Genomic DNA, 19,721 nt, shown 5'->3' on the forward strand with positions numbered 1-19,721 from the left:
TGTTACCCTCCAAATGGTGATTTGTAAGGCGGGTGATTTAACTCACTGAAGCCACGACTAAGAGATGGCGATGAAAATGACTTTTGGGGTTGCACCCAAGTCATCCTGGAACTACTGTGTGCGTTCTGTTATCCCAAGTTGGGGTTGAGATTTTACTCCAGAATCTTTGAGACTCTAAACCCAGCTTTAGTGGCCAGAGAAAGCTCTTCAAGGACGCTGACAAGTCGTTATTACGGCCGGTTCCTCCTCCCGCGTCCTTCTTCAGGTAGGTATTGGTCACACACCATTGCTCTTCCTGTAGTTAACGAGACACTCCTCCCTCATACTGGGTCCTGAGGGGCTCAGCAGTTATCAAAGGGTTTAATCCTCTCTGACAGAGAGAGGTCCTTCATGGAGTAGAAGATGGAAGACATATTTTCATTATTACAGTCCTCGGGAATATTTGCCTCCCGGGATATTGTCACACAGGGATTAAGATTATAATGTAGATTTTTTTATCAGGTATGAAAAAACTAGTATTGAAGGTTTAGCTTGATGATGCTTACGACACGTTAGGCTGGAGAGAAAAACGTCATGAGAGGTCGGGTTGGGAGCAATGTTCTATAATCTTTGTTGATAATTTCTCCTAAGTTTAAGAAGTAAATTGAAATGCGGTTCAGGGAGGAGTGGATGACGAACTGTTCAAAAATCTATTTATAAAACAGCAGTGATCTGCGATAGCGTAACAATATAAAACTCTTATCAATCAAACTTTTCGAACAGACGGAAAAGTATTGAGTGTGTGGGTCACTCGGAAATGGATCTGCAACTCCTTAGGTTATCAAACTCAGTCCAGGATACAAAAACTGTACAAGAGTGGCAAGCGTCGTGACTCCGGTGAAAATATACATCCCTAACTTTGATTATTTTATCGAACATCAATAAAATACAAACTTCAGCATCGTATTATCTCTGAACTGATATGAAGCTGATATCTATCGAGAACATGATCTTTTCCCACTTTTCCCACAAGGTTCATGATAACGTAACTTGATACAGGATTAACTGAGCGGATGAAGATGTGGGAGGGGGGTAAGTAAGAGGATTTTACCCGCTGCAGTCCCCTGTGGTAAAAACCAAATCCCTGTTGATTCAATAATCAGTGAAGAAGTATTGTGAGTGACTTAAACAGTTCGTAAGCCATCACCATAAATAACACGACTGTAATATTAACAAGTCAGAAGTATACGAGAGAGGGATTCTACAGCCTTGCCTGATCCCCTTCCTCGTTAGGTCAGATTTTGTTGTTGATGTCCTTCTCAAATTTCCCTTCCTATCCCAGACCCACTCCCTCCTATCCCGGGCACAGGAACGTAAGGGTGAAGTAGGAGTGCCTGGCGGTTGGGCTCGGTCCACTAAGCTCTGGGTAATGCCAGCTTGACTTATCTCTGGTGAACACGCCTTTCACACACCACGTAGCAGGCATGTTACCTCTCCTGTCTGTGGCCCTGTTGTCTGTGTCTCTGTGGCGCTGTTGTCTGTGGCCCTGTTGTCTGTGGCCCTGTTGTCTGTGGCCCTGTTGTCTGTGGTGCGATTAGTTGTATTATAAATTTATGGTGAGTGAGAGTATTGGAATAGCCACATTGATCACGTCGAAATCTGATGGGAAGTTAAGAGGGGGAGGGAGGTGGATGAGAGGGGGAGGGAGGTGGGTGAGAGGGGAGGGAGGTGGGTGAGAGGGGAGGGAGGTGGGTGAGAGGGGGAGGGAGGTGGGAAGTTAGGAGGGGAGGTGGGTAGGGAACAGAAAGAACCCCAGAAATCGTCATCAGGTAAACTCTAGGTAAAGAACACATACCTCTACACACTGCAACTCTTGTAGTCGTCAGGTTGTCCGCTGTGAAACATGTATTTGTACTGTTTACTTTATCATTGTACTGTTGGTATTTGTTTTAATTACTGTGTATTTATTTATTAATTATTTACGTGACTAAAACAAAGACAAAAAATCCATGTTGTTTTGAGAGGTTTTGTTTGTAAGTATGAGTGACGGTGTTGTTGTTGTTACAGGTTCCATCTACACATCGTCATGGCTTGACCGGGAGACTGTATCGCGGTACTGGCTGAGTGTGAGGGCCCAGGACTCAGGCACCGTACCCAAGCATGCCACCCTGCACGTAAGTACCGTATACCCTACAGTTATTACTCGATGCCCACTGGTAAGTACTATTTACTGCCCGGACGAGTACCAGGGGTAACTGTAGGTTTGTGGGGCATCTCCAGTGTAATGAGTTTCTAAGACCTAGTGTGATTTGTGTTAGATCACTTAAAGATTAGGTACCCAAGCTCGAACCTCACCTAACCTCACCTAACCCAATCCTCAGTATATCGTAATACGGTAGTATTTAATAATCAAGTGTAAAAAGCTGAGGTCTCTAATCTTCAGCTGATTTAAATTTTATTTCCCCATTATATTGCCGGAACTGCTGGCCAAATGACAAGTACAGAAGCTCTGTGGTGTGAACAAGGTTTTTCAAATGAATATACTAAGTTGATTATAATTTTTACTCGCACTTTCCACTGGCTGGTCTTCCTCTATAGTGTCACCTGTAGAGCCACAGTGGCTAGTTATAATTGTTTTTAAACTGTAAATTTCACCCTCACGGTACCTGCCCACAGGTGATAACTGTTGCCGAGGTAACACCTGTGGAGGGGGAGGAGGAGCATCTGTGGGGGCGATATAGATAGGCGGTGAAGATGTGGGCTCCCTCCCTCCCTAGACAGACTCCCTCCCTCTCTTCCCCAGACAGAGTCCCTCTCTTCCTCAGACAGACTCCCTCCCTCTCTTCCCCAGACAGAGTCCCTCTCTTCCCCAGACAGACTCCCTCCCTCTCTTCCCCAGACAGAGTCCCTCTCTTCCTCAGACAGACTCCCTCCCTCTCTTCCCCAGACAGAGTCCCTCCCCCCCAGGCAGACTCCCTCCCCCCCCCAGACAGACTCCCTCCCCCAGACAGACTCCCTCCTCCTCCCAGGCAGCCTTCCTCCCTCCTCAGGCAGCCTTCCTCCCCAGAACAGCTCACCACCTCACAACTTGCTCTCACACCCTCAATTCTTCACCAGCGAAGAAGAAGTTTTGACAGGCAGTGGGTTGGCATCAGGCTCTTTTAACACACCGCAATATACATATCTATATATATATATATATATATATATATATATATATATATATATGCACGCAAGTAAATCACTGTAGGTGCGCGTGATCCAGGTATATGCTGATAACCACAAGGAAAAAGAAAACACGAAGTTCCCAAGCGCCGTGTAATCCATATCTGGTTAATAGTATATATATATATATATATATATATATATATATATATATATATATATATATATATATATATATATATATATATATATATATATATATATATATATATATATATATATATATATAAAACGTGAAGTCCACATTCTACACTACAGGCTGAGCTTATACTTGTGGGGGGATATTATAATATTTTGTATTGTATTTTGCAATAAGAACTGTGATGGGTTAATATTGTCATGTATAGATCAGGCATCAAAGGTATTCACTCTGGCCAGGCTATCATCATATACCCAGATCTTCCAGTTCTCACTCCCCCATTCTCCCCCTGGGTGTACGAGAAACAGACCTGGTCACTTAAAGTACGTGAAGCCTTATGGATCAGTGAAGCATCATCAAGCAGCGCCCTCATGACTCCCAGAGCTACACTAGCAGCACGGGTTTTTACTGCACCCCGCCACACATGACTCACTTACGGAAATGAGGGAGCTGTGTGTTTAGACATTGTAAATATGTATACACAGCCACAACCAAGGAGAAATTCGTGTAGAGCGTAACTTCTGCTCTTATAACTCTGCCAGCACAGCCCCCAGGCGACCCCTCATCATGGTAGGTGCTCCCGGCGGGGACAAGACACGAGCAACGAGCTAGTATGCCAGAAATATTTGCGAGTCAGTAATGTAAATCTTTGACCTGAAAGTTGACATACTTAACAGTGTAAGACCATTAAATATGTCGATGTGTAATTTACATTTTTGAGACAGACGTAATGAATGCGACCAAAAAAGTGCCATTTCGCTGCATCACTTCATATGTTGTCGACTCCTTCAGCACATCTGTAATATAATGTAAAGCATTTTAGTAATCTCTTGGAAGCTGACGCTGGTAGTATCCTTCGTGATCTGACTCTAGTTGTTGGGCGCAATAAGATTACCAATCTGTATGTGACAAGATTTAGGTAAAGCACTTCATTGTGTACCAAGAGGGAGGCCTGGCTGGTGTTACTGAAGAAGGGGGTAACATATACAGCCAAGAGATCGGTAACCACAAACATTCTGGCAATTATTGTATCTTAATGTTAATGATGCCGAGGGAATTTTGAGTGTCTGTGAGATGATTTAATGTAGTATTCAAAAACAAATTGGATATTAAGTTGAAGTTTGTCCTCAAGGTCAACCCAACTCGGACAGACTCTACCACACCTCCATGAAGTACCACTTGATTCACACTCAAATCCCGGAAATCCCATGGATAACATTTCTCCTCTCTCATTCCTCCCCTCCGCACGAGTTCAGCCCTCCTCTCCCTCTTCACAATACCTGTTTTCCTACAACTCCTCTCTTACGTTTCACCTTGCACCACCTACTTTCCTCCCGCCACAGCTGTGACTTCCCCCACAACACATGTGCCTCCCCTCGTCGATATTTGCATATCCTCTAAGTGACAACTGTGTATCTCCCTTGAAACATCTGTGCCTCACCGCCACATCTGCCTCCCTTCACCCTGTCCTCCCTACACTCCTCCCTCCACTAAGCACCAGTAACTGAGTCAGCTCAGGCAGTGAGTCGAGGCAGTCAAGATGGACTACTTCCGTCATGCGTCCTCTGGTCAGGTCAAGGTGTTGGTCAGGTCAGTGCGCTGGTCTGGTCAGGATGCTGATCACCTGAGATTACTGGGCAGGTGAGGGTGCTGGGCAAGTCAAGGCAGGTCACTTCCAGTAAAACACCGTCCCACATTATCATAACCGCTGCTGCTCGGGCAAGAGATATCAAACCGTCTTATCCATAAGGCCCAAGTGTCTATAACGAACACTACGTAAATTAGGCCTTAATACCGCTGGTGCTAATATCCTCCGCGACATCCCAGTGCTCCAGTATAAATAAGGTGCCAACAAGAGAGCCTGCGCTTTCAACTGGCTCAGCCATGCTAATAATATGATTTTAAATCGACTCTGTATGCGTGTTCTTCTGGCTAAATAAACTGTTTCAATATTAATACCAGTGAGAAAGAGGTGGACCGCCCCTTCACATGTCGACTCGCCTCTTTCATTATTTCATAACGTGTAATGGCGTCTCGATGGCGAGTCACCTTTGCAGTTGTGAGAAATCTTTATAATTCACTTGCTTGCTACGCATAATAATTCATTTCAATGGCTGTTGATATTGTTAAATCTGTGTGTGCTCTGTGACATCTTGTAACCTGATGTAGAATTAATATATCCTCCCTGGTCTGCCAAGTGACCAATATAATGTCTCCATTATCACTGACCTGTTAGTCGTCTATCGGTGACTTTTATGACATTCTTCTCACTCGATAAACTTTTCACACTGAATATCTCGACCTTCCCCATCGAGAACTGGAGCCATACACCCTGGCGGTCGTGGCCGGGTGAGTGAAGGGGGTCTAGACTCACGAGTCACAAATTGCATATTTCATCAGGTGATGCGGCACCGATGCTGGAAGGGATTTAGTTCTCGCCATTTACGCTGATGGTAAACGCTGGCAGGCATTAGCTGCACCTAAGTGGCACCCAACGAACCGGGGGTCGTATGTTGTGGTGCACCAACCGTGGAACTACCTCATCCTCCTCTGCCCTCCCTTGCCTACCCGTCTTTATGTGTTTGGGAGTGAGAGTTTGGGCCAGACACGCGCCCTCTACATGGACACACATGAACTTTTCAAACTGCATCATAAATTAGGTTTGTGTCGTTGACGGTGGTAGTAGCGAGCGGTGGAAGTGATGCTTTCCACTCGTGTCTGGCGTTATGCACGTCCACATGGGCCGTATTGTTGAGAGCTCTGGGAAGTACTCACACAATTGTTATCTAGTTTGAGCGTCAGTACTGGTAATGATGAGTGGATGTGCACACATATGGGCTCAGTACTAGTGATGACGGTACTCTCTATGTGTGTGTGTGTGTGGGGGGATAGGGTTGGATGTGAGATTAGTTTGCACTACAGGCCAAACAGCTCTCTCATTGTACAGACCAGGCTGTATGCGACCTGACAGCATCCTACTGACTGGAGATAAGGACGTGGAGCTCGTTATCATTGTTCTAGAGGGAATCTTCGCCGTATTCTCTCGACGTTAATGTACATTTATACTCGAGAAGGACAAAGTAAAACTCAGAATTTTAACGAAGTTCTTAAACTTTTTAATCAGTATGTTACGGACAAGAAGGATTGACAATATATACGTCGTCTGTACTTTCATACGGTCTGACTCGACCACTCTAAGATTGTACTACTGACTTCTGTGGCTGCCATCCAGTGAGTTGCAGTCTCCCACCAACAGCTTTCAAGATATATGAAGTCTTCCTCCGCATAAAGGTCCTCAGTTTTCAAATGTTTCTGCTGGGTATGGATGACATACAGTGTTCCGAGACTGGTGTGGAATCTGTCCGTCATGTCTTTAAGATTACCCTCCGCACTGAACCTACACCTCTGTGGTGAGGAGACCCGTCATGCAGGTGAGACTTATCATGGTGCATGCTGGGTGTGCTGCTCTTTGTAATGCCCATGCAAACCTGCCGTTCTTTGCCTGCCCAGTGCCCACACCTATCGTGCTGTGCCACAGCTGTCGTGGTGTGCCTGTCACAGTTTCCACAACGGTCAAACTGCATTTCCAGACTGCAATAAGTTACCAGGCAGTGAACTATTGTATCTGTGTGATGACTTTCTCCTTCCTGTCGCCGTATGTAATTCCCGGCAGCGTTATCGGAATGCCAGTGTTGGCCCAAACAACCTATAGGAGTAGCAACGGAGATTCACTCCTGGACTTGGCATTGGTCACTCTGGGCGACCTTAGGGGACTGTCTCTCTAGGAAACAAGGAGAGGGTGGTAACTACTGCATGTTCTTGGAACACAAGTCTCATTTGCAGAGGATAGAGTTTTTAAAGTTTATCGAGGAAGAGGGGCCTGCCACCCCCTCCTCCCAGCTGATCTCCAGAAAATCTAAATTAGTTTTATAATGTTATAAATATAGTTCTAAATATGATAAGTATATTTTATCTATAATTTTGTTATATGTTTAAACAGGAAACCGTTTTTAAGTGAATAGGGTGTCGCATAACTTTAACTGTTACGACGTCAGGTGACTATATACAGGTATGCAGTCAATCAATCGTCTTACTGGTGTGCTGATGCTGGGAGTTCTCGGTCATTATCACCGGCAGTTTCGGCAGTTTGTGTGACTGAGACAAGGCAACTTGGTAACCTTTGACGCTTTTCCAGAATATAACATATAAATAAGGTTTAAGTAAATGGGCAACGGCAGACCCAGAGTACGTAACTACCAATCATATCTGTGTGCATCATGCTGAGCCTGTGTGTGCATGGTGGTGTATGTGTGTTGTAACGAGGGTGTACACGCACAACCTTGAGGGTGAGGAATGTATGTGGTTGGGAGGCGCCGCGGGTGGTGACAAGGCGGGCAGAAGCACCATCTGGGAGGCGGCCGTCCAGGCGGGCACTTGATCCCCTCGGGCACGACCACTGCCCCACCTAGTCCTGCCTTCTCCCCGCCCTCGGTCAACACCCACACCCTGACATTAACTCAAGTGGTCTCTTCCCCTTTTCCACACGGTGTTATACCCTAAAAAAGAGTGCGGGCGCCAATGTTTATACTCGAACATGTCAGGAAGCTGAGCAGGTGACACTCACCGCCATACCTAATCTTTCCGAGGACACTAGTCATTCATCAAGGTCAGGTATACCATGTAACCCTCTGGCGGTGCAGGTGCATAATTATGTTGGTTTGAGGGGCTGGGACCTCCCAGGACCTAGTGTTGCTGTAGGCAAGTCAGGAGGGAGAGGGGTGGAGGGAAAATTGCGCGTTCCTCTGGTCTCAACTGCTCAGCAGTAACTCTCCAACAGCTGGGGGAAACCCTTCGGCTCTTCAAGAGCAAGAGATGTGTGCTCATGCCATAACAACAATGCTGGTGCAGGTAGGCAGTCTCTCCTATTTTACCATTTGGTCATTATAGAAGCACCACCGGACGCAGGTTCGTCTGGCTTACGCCAACTTTGGCGGAACGCGCAGCAATGGGGACGAAGATAATTCCTTCGCGCAATTTTATAGTTCGTTTGTTGACGAAAAGAACCTCTTTAATGAGGTAGAAACGAGGTTTCTCTCCCTGTGTTCATTACTTGTTTGGAGGGCAGCAGGTGGCAGGCCTCACACTCACACCTTGGTGAATTTATATACTGTACAACATTACAGTTCAAGTCTTTGGGAGATTCCAGGTGGCACGATTATACACATGCCCACAGTGTGGCTGATACCTTCCTCGATGCACTGCAAGCTGAACCATTCATTCAAAGAACGCCACACGACTTGTCCGCAGTTAATATAATGTACTACAGTATATACATCAGTAACATCACCATTATAAACTGTCAGAATCGGTAAGGATCACTAATACATTTTATTTTGAAAGTCGCGGAATTGTCTTAAGCTTGCTGTCAAATGTACAGTACATCATACCGGTAAGGTTTGTATAATATTACGCGAGATATAAATTTTACTTCAAGTAGTATATTGCCTGCAATAAACAGTTATATTACATGAGATAAGGGACGAGTTGTGTTGGAGAACATTAGGTTAAATGAAGATGAATTCAGTTGTTAAAGCGTCCTGGAAGACCTCCCGAGTGGCCTGACATGGTTGTCCTGACCGAGCTTTACGCTTATGTTTATTCAGTAAAATAATCTAGAAAAAAGAAGTAAATATTTACATACATATAAATGAAGTAATTCAGGCGGCACGAGCAAACATAGAAGTACTTAAAGATAAATATTTTAGTTGTTCCTGTAATGTGATCATCCCAGCCTCCTCGGGATGGTCTAGAAGGGCCACCTTCTGTATCTAGCCTTTTCAACAATAAAGTATTATCGTAGCCCTTAATCACACTATTATGTGCATTAGCTTTTATCAGTAGTGAGCGGCTGGGTTTATCACATGTACTGAGGTCTTACAAGTACAGTAGAAACTTAAGCGGAAGTGCCTCCATGATAGCACCATATAATGTCTGGGGAGCTGGCAAAAATCATTGGGTTGGGTATCATCAGCTCAATACGCGCCTGTCCAGACTTGACTGATGGCTCTTTTTCGCGCGAGAGGGATGTACCTTTCGTCAAGTGCAGTGGAACGCAGCCAGTGCCAAATTCGTGGTTGCTCTTGTTCATTTGATGATCCAGCTGTTCGGAGAAACAACCTATAACCTGGCCAAATAGTGCAGAAGGTTCTTGTAGTAAATGAGCCTTCCTTGAACCATTAACCAAGGCTTCAAGGTTTCTAGTCATCCTGCCGCTGATATAGTCCTCATCGGTCTGGTCGCTTGGGAGGAGTTGACGGTTTGAGGAGCTAAAACGACACCAGAGTATTATGAGGAGACTTCTTAAAACAATCAGCCCCATAATGCAAATAATATTAAGTTCCCTCACACTCTGGTGTTTGTTTGTAACTGAACGTCTTATGGTGTGGTAGAGATGAGGGTGATTTTGTCATGTTCAACCCAGTCTTAACAGATTCCAGTCTTATATGGGCCCCAGTCTTCACAGGTACCAGTCTTATTTGGGACCCAGTCTTAACCGTTACCAGTCATAATGGGTTCCAGTTTAACAGGTCCCAGTATTATGGCTAGGGTAGGTCAGAGCTACTACAGATTCTCAGTGTGATGTACTGTAGCTGCGTGTTGGTGGGAAGACTAGAGACTGGCGTTATTATGGTTAGCAATAGTGAGGGTGGGTGATGGCTGAGGGTGGGTGGGTGATGGCTTGGTTTACTGAGGCACATATTATACGTCATCCCTTTCATTTAACGGTTTCCGTGCCTTTAAGGGCTAGTATGTCCTACGCATAACCTATAACGGAGATCATCATACCCTGTATATAACAGGTAGTATGCCCCTGTATATAACAGGTGGTATGCCATTTATTTAACGGTTTGAGTGCCCTGCTGTTTTATGCACATTAGATACTATTTCAGCCCCAGGGGATGGATTGCCAAATAGAAATATAACGTTGCTATGTTTTCATTAACCAAGGTTACAATGGAATCGCTTCGAATGAAATAAGAAACACTATGGTCCGATATTACATTCACTTGTAAATACAGTAATTACAGGAGTATTATGATGCCTTATCCAGTTACAATGATTATGATTTACTGCATTTCGTTATTATTTCTACCTCAATTGATGAAGTAACAATTATGATTATAATGTATCATCTCATGATTCGTGCTGGCCGATACTTTTTTGGGGAATGTACATGTCATCTAAGTGGTGCACACGATACTTGGTTCTGTCGTGTGCTCCACTACAGTGATCTGACACACCACTGTGTCGTGTTCCACTACAGTAACCTGACACACCACTGTGTCGTGCTCCACTACAGTGATCTGAAACACCACTGTCGTGTTCCACTACAGTGATCTGAAACACCACTGTCGTGCTCCACTACAGTAATCTGACACACCACTGTGTCAAAGCCCACTACAGTGATCTGACACACCACCGTGTCGTGCTCCACCATAAGTGATCTGACACAACCACTGTAAAATGTGTCTCCACTACAGTGATCTGACACACCACTGTGTCGTGTTCCACTACAGTGATCTGACACACCACTGTGTCGTGTCTCCACCACAGTAATCTGACACACCACTGTGTCAGCTCCACTACAGTGATCTGACACACCACCGTGTCAGCTCCACTACAGTAATCTGACACACCACTGTGTCGTGTTCCACTACAGTGATCTGGACACACCACTGTGTCGTGCTCCACTACAGTAATCTGACACACCACTGTGTCACGTGTTCCACTACAGGCTGGACACACCACTGTGTCAGTTCCACTACAGTGATCTGACACACCACACTGTGTCGTGTTCCACTCACAGTGATCTGACACACCACTGTGTCGTGCTCCACTACAGTGATCTGACACACACTGTGTCAGGTTCCACTACAGTGATCTGACACACCACTGTCTCTGTGTTCCACTACAGTAATCTGACACACCACTGTGTCGTGTGGCTCCACTACAGCAATCTGACACACACTGTCTCACAGGCTCCACTACAGTGATCTGACACACCGTGTCGTGTTCCACTACAGTAATCTGATGACACCACTGTGTCGTGTTCCACTAGCAGTGATCTGACAACACTGTGTCGTGTTCCACTACAGTAATCTGACACACCACTGTGTCGTGTTCTACAGTGGATTCACACCACTGTGTCGTGTTCCACTACAGTGATCTGGACACACCACTGTGTCAGGCTCCACTACAGTAATCTGACACACCACTGTGTCAGTTCCCACTACAGTGATCTGACACACCACTGTGTCGTGTTCCAGCCACAGTAATCTGACACACCACTGTGTCGTGTTCACTACAGTGATCTGGCACACCACTGTCGTGTTCCACTACAGTGATCTGACACACCACTGTGTCGTGTTCCACTACAGTAATCTGACACACCACTGTGTCAGCTCCACTACAGTGATCTGACACACCACTGTGTCGTGTTCCAATACAGTAATCTGACACCACTGTGTCGTGTTCCACTACAGTGATCTGGCACACCACTGTGTCGTGTTCCACTACAGTGGGATCTGACACACCACTGTGTCGTGCCCACTACAATAATCTGACACACCACTGTGTCAGCTCCACTACAGTGATCTGACACACCACTGTGTCGTGTTCCACCAGTGATCTGACACCACTGTGTTGCGCTCCACTGGCTAATGATCTGACACACCACTGTGTCGTGCCCACTACAGTGATCTGACACACCACTGTGTCGTGTTCCACTACAGTAAATTTGACACACCACTGTGTCGTGTTCCACAACAGTAATCTGACACACTCACTGTGTCGTGTTCCACTACAGGATCTGACACACCACTGTGCCGTGCTCCACTACAGTGATCTGACACCACTGTGTCGTAATTCCACTTGCAGCAACTGACACACCACTGTAACAGCCCCACTCACAGTGATCTGACACACCACTGTCGTGTCTCCACTTCACAGTAATCTGACACACCACTGTGTCGTGTTCCACTACAGTAATCTGACACACCACTGTGTCGTGTTCCACTACAGTAATCTGACACACCACTGTGTCGTGTTCCACTACAGTGATCTGACACACCACTGTGTCGTGCCCACTACAGTGATCTGATTACACCACTGTGTCGTTGCTCCACTACAGTATTCTGACACACCACCAGTCTGTGCTCCACTACAGTGATCTGACACACCACTGTGTCGTGTGTTCCACTACAGTGATCTGACACTACTGTGCCAAGTTCCACTACAGTGATCTGACACACCACTGTAAGTCGTGTCTCCACTACAGTGATCTGACACACCACTGTGTCTCTACCAGTAATCTGACACACCACTGTGTCGTGTTCCACTCACAGTGATCTGACACACCACTGTGTCGTGTTCCACTATTATCTGACACCACTGCCGTGCTCCACTACAGTGATCTGGCACACCACTGTGTCGTGTTCCACTACAGTAATCTGACACACCACTGTGTCAGGTTCCACTACAGTAATCTGACACACCACTGTGTCGTGTCTCACTACAGTGATCTGACACACCACTGTGTCGTGTCTCCACTGCTGCGATCTGACTCACCACCGTGTCGTGTTCCACTACAGCAATCTGACACACCACTGTGTCAGCACCCACCACAGTGATCTGGCACACCACTGTGTCGTGTTCCACTACAGTGATCTGACACACCACTGTGTCGCCCACTACACAATCTGACACACCACTGTGTCGTAAGCCCACTACAGTGATCTGACACACCACTGTGTCGTGTGTCTCCACTACAGTGACCTGACACACCACTGCCGCCCACTACAGTGATCTGACACCACTGCAAGCCGTGCCCATCATAGTGATCTGACACACCACTGTGTCGTGTCTTCCACTTACAGTAATCTGACACACCACTGTGTCGTGTTCCACTACAGTAATCTGACACACCACTGTGTCGTGTTCCACTACAGTGACCACACACCACTGGTGTCGTGCTCTCACTACAGTGATCTGACACACTACTGTCTCGTGCTCCACTACAGTGATCTGGACACACCACTGTCTCGTGCTCCACTACAGTGATCTGGACACACACCACTGTGTCGCTCCACTACAGGTGATCTGACACACCACTGTGCTGCGGGGTTCTTACTTACAGGATCTGACACACCACTGTGTCGTGTTCCACTACAGTAATCTGACACACCACTGTGTCGTGTCTCCACTACAGTGATCTGACACACCACTGTGTCGTGCTCCCCCCTACAGGACCTGGACACACCACTGCCTCTGCAGCTCCACTACAGTGATCTGACACACCACTGTGTCGTGCGTTCCACTACAGTAATCTGACACACCACTGTGTTCCACTACAGTGATCTGACACCACCGTGTCGTGCCCACTTACAGCAATCTGGACAGGCACCACTGAACTTCGTGCCCACCATACAGTGGATCTGACACACCACCGTGTCGTGTTCCACTACAGTAATCTGACACCACTTCGTCGTGTCTCACCACAGTGATCTGACACACCACTGTGTCGTAAACACTACAGTGATCTGACACACCACGTGTCGTGCCCACTACAGTGATCTGACACACTGTGTCGTGCTCCACTACAGCAATCTGACACACCACTCTGTCGTGCCCCACTACAGCAATCTGACACACCACTGTGTCGTGTCTCCACCATAGTGATCTGACACACCACTGTGTCGTGCTCCACTACAGTGATCTGACACCTTCACTGTGTCGCGGTTCCACTATTATGATCTGACACACTGTGTCGTGCTCCACTACAGTAATCTGACACACCACTGCGTCGTGTTCCACTACAGTGATCTGACACACCACGTGTCGTGCTCTACTAGCTTCATCTGACACACCACTGTTCCCCGTGCTCCACTTCACAGTAATCTGACACACCACTGTGTCGTGTTCCACTTGATAGTAATCTGACATACCATCAAAGTCGTGGTTCCACTACAGCACCTGACGTACCACTGTCTCGTGCTCCATTACAGTAATCTGACACACCACTGTGTCGTGCCCACTACAGTAATCTGACACACCACTGTGCCGTGCCCCACTACAGTGATCTGACACACCACTGTGTCGTGCTCCACTACAGTAATCTGACACACCACTGTCTCGTGCTCCACTATTAGTAATCTGACACACCACTGTGTCGTGTTCCACCACCCCCGACAGTCCAACAAATTATCCGGACTAAAAGAATTTTCGGTTGAAATATTTAGTCTGCCAAAGTTTTTGCTGAAATAGGAGTGTGTTTTGTGGGCCGAGTTTGTTAAATTTTGTTGAACGACTTTTTGTGGCTAACTTTAATGAAGATATATCTTGTGAGGCATTGTGGCCTTCCTGTGTGGTATGGTGAGGTGTGGTGGTGTGGTGTGGAAGTGTGGTGAAGTGTGGTTGGTGGGGAAGTGTAGTGTGGTATGGAAATGTGGTGAGGTGGTGTGGTACGGTGTGGAAATGTGGTGAAGTGTGGAGGTGTGTGAGGTGGTCAGCTGTGGTGGTGAGGTGTGATGGTGATGGTTGTGTTGTGGTAATTATGAGGTGTTGTGGTAGTGATGCTGACGAGTTGTTTTAGTCTGGAGATGGTGATGATTGGTGGTGGTGAAGTAATGTGTAGATGGTGATGGTGTGTGGTGATGTAGTGTGGTGGTGTAGTGCGGTGGTGTAATGTGGTGAGGTGTGTGTTGTTGTGCGGTGATGGTGGTGATAATGTGTGGTGGTGTAGTGGTAGTCATACTCGCCTTGCAAGTGATCGGCTCCAGGTTCGATCCCCGGGTAGGATGAGACTATGGGCGTGGTTCCTTATGCCTTATGGATATTAATCGCTTTTTGGATCATGGTCCGGGGTCGTGGTTAGCGAGTTGTCCGGTTTGCCTGGACAACTCCTTATCCAGGTCATGCACCTCGCTAACTCAGGGTGTGGTAGTTGTATTGGCGACAGCTTCTACATTATAAACAAATTCTCGTTTTGTTGGCCAAAGGGCAAACCAACCAAGATGGTGGTGGGGAGGCTGTGATGGGGGGGTGGTGGTGGTGGTGTGATTGTTCGTGGGGTGGTTGTGGTTGTTGGTGGTGGACTGTGGTGGTGATGTGATGGAGGGAGGTTGTTGTGGTGATCGTGTTGTATGATGATGGTGGTTGTGGTGTCATGTGGTAGAAGTACTTCAGTTGATTCGGTGTAGTGTAGTGTAGGGAGGGAGGGAGGGAGGAGGAGGCGGTGACCAGTTAGGGGGTCCTGGTGTTGCTCCTCGTGCTTCACCAGGCGCCTTTCATCGTCGTGACAGTAGTGGCCGGGGAGCCTCACTATTTGGCCACGGTGGAGGCCGCACCCTACATTGTGTCCTTCCGGCGTTATGCCTCGTTTTTTTAGCGGGGGTCTTTTGATGCCTCCAGGATATGACGGTTTCCGGTATTAGCCCGGGCTTTTGTCTGCTGCTAGGGTGAGCCGAGACTGGGACGGGAGGTGGGTCGAGGAGGTGAGCTAAGACGGAGGTTTGGTCGAGGTGGTGAGCTGAGTAGTCGATACGCTTAGGCAGTTTGTACTGAGGGTTGGAAGGGGTTTTGGTTGGTGGTGTGGCAGGCCATGGGAGGGGGGAGTAAATAGGATAGATTTTGATTTTATAGCGCATCATAAATATATAGTATGACAGGAAGATATACCATGACACCCTTATATAAGTTACGAACCTGAGATTTGTCGTTATCTGGTTATTGTGTGTTAGTTACATCGAGTCTTGTACCTCCGGGGAGTGTTTGTGCTCGACTCATAATCATAGCCGTCCTGGACTGAGGGTGATGACTGTTTCGTTGGTGAACTTGTGATATGTTGCTCTGGTATAATCCCACCCATTATTGTCATCACTTACTCTTTTATTTTAAATGTCTTGAGATTCTATACAAACGATGTCCAGTGATTGTGTACGGTTTCAAGGTCGTTGTCCTTCTCCAGAGGTGACCCTTGACCATCAACTCTTGGTGTTTATTGTATGAACACTACAGGAGAGTATAGCTAAGTGTGGGAGGAGAATGAGCGAGGCGTCGGACGGAGAGAACCATGAGACAGGGTGGCCTGCGTGCACTTCTCTATTAAAGGGTGTGGGAACCTCGTCAGGAAGCACTGCAGCAGACTTTAATATCCGAGACGTACAATTAGAACCTGTACTTGTCTGGGTGTATGCAGAAGTGAGGAGGTGTTAGGTGGAGGGAGGAGACGGGAGGAGTTCACGACCCAGTAGCAGCGGGTGGCTGGGTAAGAGAATGGTTTACGTTATGAATGGTATCGAGAGATTATTTTATACGTTTGCTAAATAGACCAACGTGTCACGATAGTCAGTAGGCGTCATCCACAGATGGTTGCTGAGGGATCCATAGCACGCTCTCAGGGTCTTTACTCATTACATAACATTACATCCAAATTGTGTTGTATGTGTAGTATTGCTTTCATGGATGTGGAAAAGGTGATCAGTGTAATGGATATCAATAATGGTAAGGTGATGAGGAGGTGGATGTTGTTGTGTCGGTAAGGTGGGTGTTGTTGTGTCGGTAAGGTGGGTGTTGTTGTGTCGGTAAGGTGGGTGTTGTTATGATTGTGGTGGGGAAATGGGTGTGTGTCACCCTCAGATAGATAACAAGGTCTCGCTGTTCAAGATGCTGCCTCACACCAGAGAAGAGTTGGGGCGGGTAATTTATCAAAGGTAATTATGGGTATGAAGAGTGTCGTCTGCGTTTAATGAGTAATTACAGGAGAGCCTGCAATTGAAATGAAATAAAGTTATAGATTATAATTATAGCGCCATTATGTTAAGTACAGCAGATGCCTACATGGTTTGCTGACAATTTACACACTTGAATTTGGCCAGGTTGGTCATTATGCGTAACATGTACAGTTCCCTTCACTAATGCGTTTACAGGGGCTCGTCATATAAACATTCCACAAGTCATTACATCGATACATTTGTATGTTTAATGACTGTCTGCAGTCTGACGTACACCCACTAAAAAATTATTCAGCACCCTTACGGCGTGATACAATATGACACGGGTGCCGAATAATTTTTAGTGGGTGTACGTATCAGGTGAACGTGTCATCTTTGGCTGTTTATTTGACTAATCATTGCTTCTTGTTTTATTTACGCAGGTATACGTGGAGGTGGCAGACGTGAACGACCACCGGCCGTTGAGCTCCTGGCCGGTATACTGGCCGGGGGTGACCGAGAACTCCCCGCCAGGTACCAGAGTTGTGACCGTAGACGCCAGTGATCCTGACCCCGGGGCGAACATCACCTACAACATCACCGCTGGTAACCCTCAGTCACTCTTCACCATCGACTCCAAGACAGGTAGGTGCTAGACAATCGAAGGCTGGTCTAACGTACCCTTCGTAAGTGTGTCGTTGTGGAGAGGCATACCAGCTGCTGCTGATCCCTCATACTGTTTGATACGAGTAGTTTCTTCTTTATTCTTGTTTTACTAATTATCCTGTAAATAACCCGGTGCACATTTACCTGTTTTCATTCCTGTAAACGTTTTTATCATACATGTCTGATGGGAACAGCAATGAGGAACTTTTTGTAAAATACAATAAGTTATTTAGTAAGGAAAAAATAACGGAGATTATTTAATGGGTGAACTGTCGAGAGAATTTATGTAAGTGTATTATTTTATATTTATACTGCAATAATGTACGAGTTATTGATATTTTTGAGGGTGGACGATGAACAAAAGAGTTTATTGAAGTAAGAGCAGTTAAACAGCCACTGTAGTTTAAGTCGTTCATTGTAATCAGACTGCGCCTTACTGGACAAGTGTATTGTTGTTTCCTTACAATCTGGGGAGCAGAGAGTTAAGGAGGGTTGTTAGTTATGTTCGCCTCCTCATTGATGCTTACCACAATAACCCCACCAAACTCTAGCGTGTGTCTCATCTGCATGCCAAGTATTGACTATTTTCAGGGCTTTAATTTGGCTTGGGCGTTAGCGAGTTGTGGTGTAAGAGGGAACAGTCGAGTAGAGAAGTTCCACGAGTTAGAGAGCTACATAAACTCGCATTCTTATTGTGAGTGACTTGTTAGCTCTGAAATTCTCTACAGCTAAGTCCTCTGGCTGCAGAATTAATGTGTCTTTTAAATATGCAATAAGGGACTGCGGGGGCAATTCATTCTTCGTGCTCCGCCTGATAATAGTGCACCGTGCATGTGTATATGTACCGAACACGCGTGTATGTACGAATATAAACACCCTTCACATTCATACACAAACATACAGTAAATATACACCACATGTACTCACACAATGAAGCCTACACACACATTTACTTAAACACACGCACACTTGCGTTTCCGGACACTTTCAAACACCTCTTTTTCGAGTTTTACGTGCCTGTAACTCTTAGTTATAGCTGGAGAGTTTATCTGGTGCGTGGCGAGGATTTGTTTGTTGTGGGAGGAGATTGACCCGTTGGACAATGTGACTTTGTTGACTGGACGCTCGTATACTGTTTTAACGTTTATATTGTCCCTATTATTACTATTTTTTTTTATTTAACGTTTTTAATTCCAGTTTTTATTTACGGATCATCCTTATGTATAGATAACGGTGTTGATATATTCTAGCGTCTAGGGATCTATCGTGGTGCATTATGGAGACTTGCCTTCATTCATGCATACTGTACCTTCACTTCCAAGCGCATTGTCCACACTGCGACCGGAGTTGTGAACGAGATAATTCTTACAACAACGACTGCTTTTAACCAAACTTATGTGGATGTGTCACAATAAAAATCTTGGGTGTTGTGTGTTCAGGATTTTCTGTGTTATCATTCTCTAGAATTCCGGCCTTTCGGACTTTTTGCTTTGGCACGGTCAGGGACTTACCCAGGTTAGTGTCAACATTGTTAATGGTATAGTACTCTTGTGTTACGTGTATAAATTGTTATAGTTTACGTGAGTTAGGCAGTATTTTTCTGTTGTCAGGGATCCGTTTATTTGTATCAGACTGTGTATTAAACAGTGAAGGAGAATAATAACGGCGCTGGTGGTGGTGACAGAGAGAGAGTGTGTGTGTGTGTGTGTGTGTGTGTGTGTGTGTGTGTGTGTGTGTGTGTGTGTATAAAAGCGTCACACTGGTCTGGGTTGTCAGAGGGGGGAGGACGGAACCTACTTATTTGTATATATAAATGCATGGAGCCGCAATGCTGGTAGTGACGTTTTCATTATTGAATCAAGAGCACAATTTGTATATGTCGGTGATTTAGTTGTTGGACCTGGATGAATGGATGCAAACGCTGCGTGTTGTGGGTTTGTATG

General features: G+C 46.1%; 1 protein-coding gene across 4 annotated transcripts in view; it reads left to right on the plus strand.

The window, feature by feature from the left end:
• LOC121866494 (fat-like cadherin-related tumor suppressor homolog) overlaps positions 1-19,721 on the plus strand; it is a 205,712-nt gene that overhangs the window by 102,421 nt on the left and 83,570 nt on the right. For all 4 annotated transcript variants that reach the window (XM_042366219.1, XM_042366220.1, XM_042366221.1 and 1 more), the window contains exons 4-5: positions 2,047-2,153; positions 17,556-17,757. In XM_042366219.1, coding sequence (XP_042222153.1) covers positions 2,047-2,153; positions 17,556-17,757 — 309 coding nt within the window. The remainder of the gene's footprint in view (positions 1-2,046; positions 2,154-17,555; positions 17,758-19,721) is intronic.

This window comes from Homarus americanus, unplaced genomic scaffold (assembly GCF_018991925.1).
Source record: "Homarus americanus isolate GMGI-L3 unplaced genomic scaffold, GMGI_Hamer_2.0 scaffold16430, whole genome shotgun sequence".
NCBI classification, from domain to species: Eukaryota; Metazoa; Arthropoda; class Malacostraca; order Decapoda; family Nephropidae; genus Homarus; species Homarus americanus.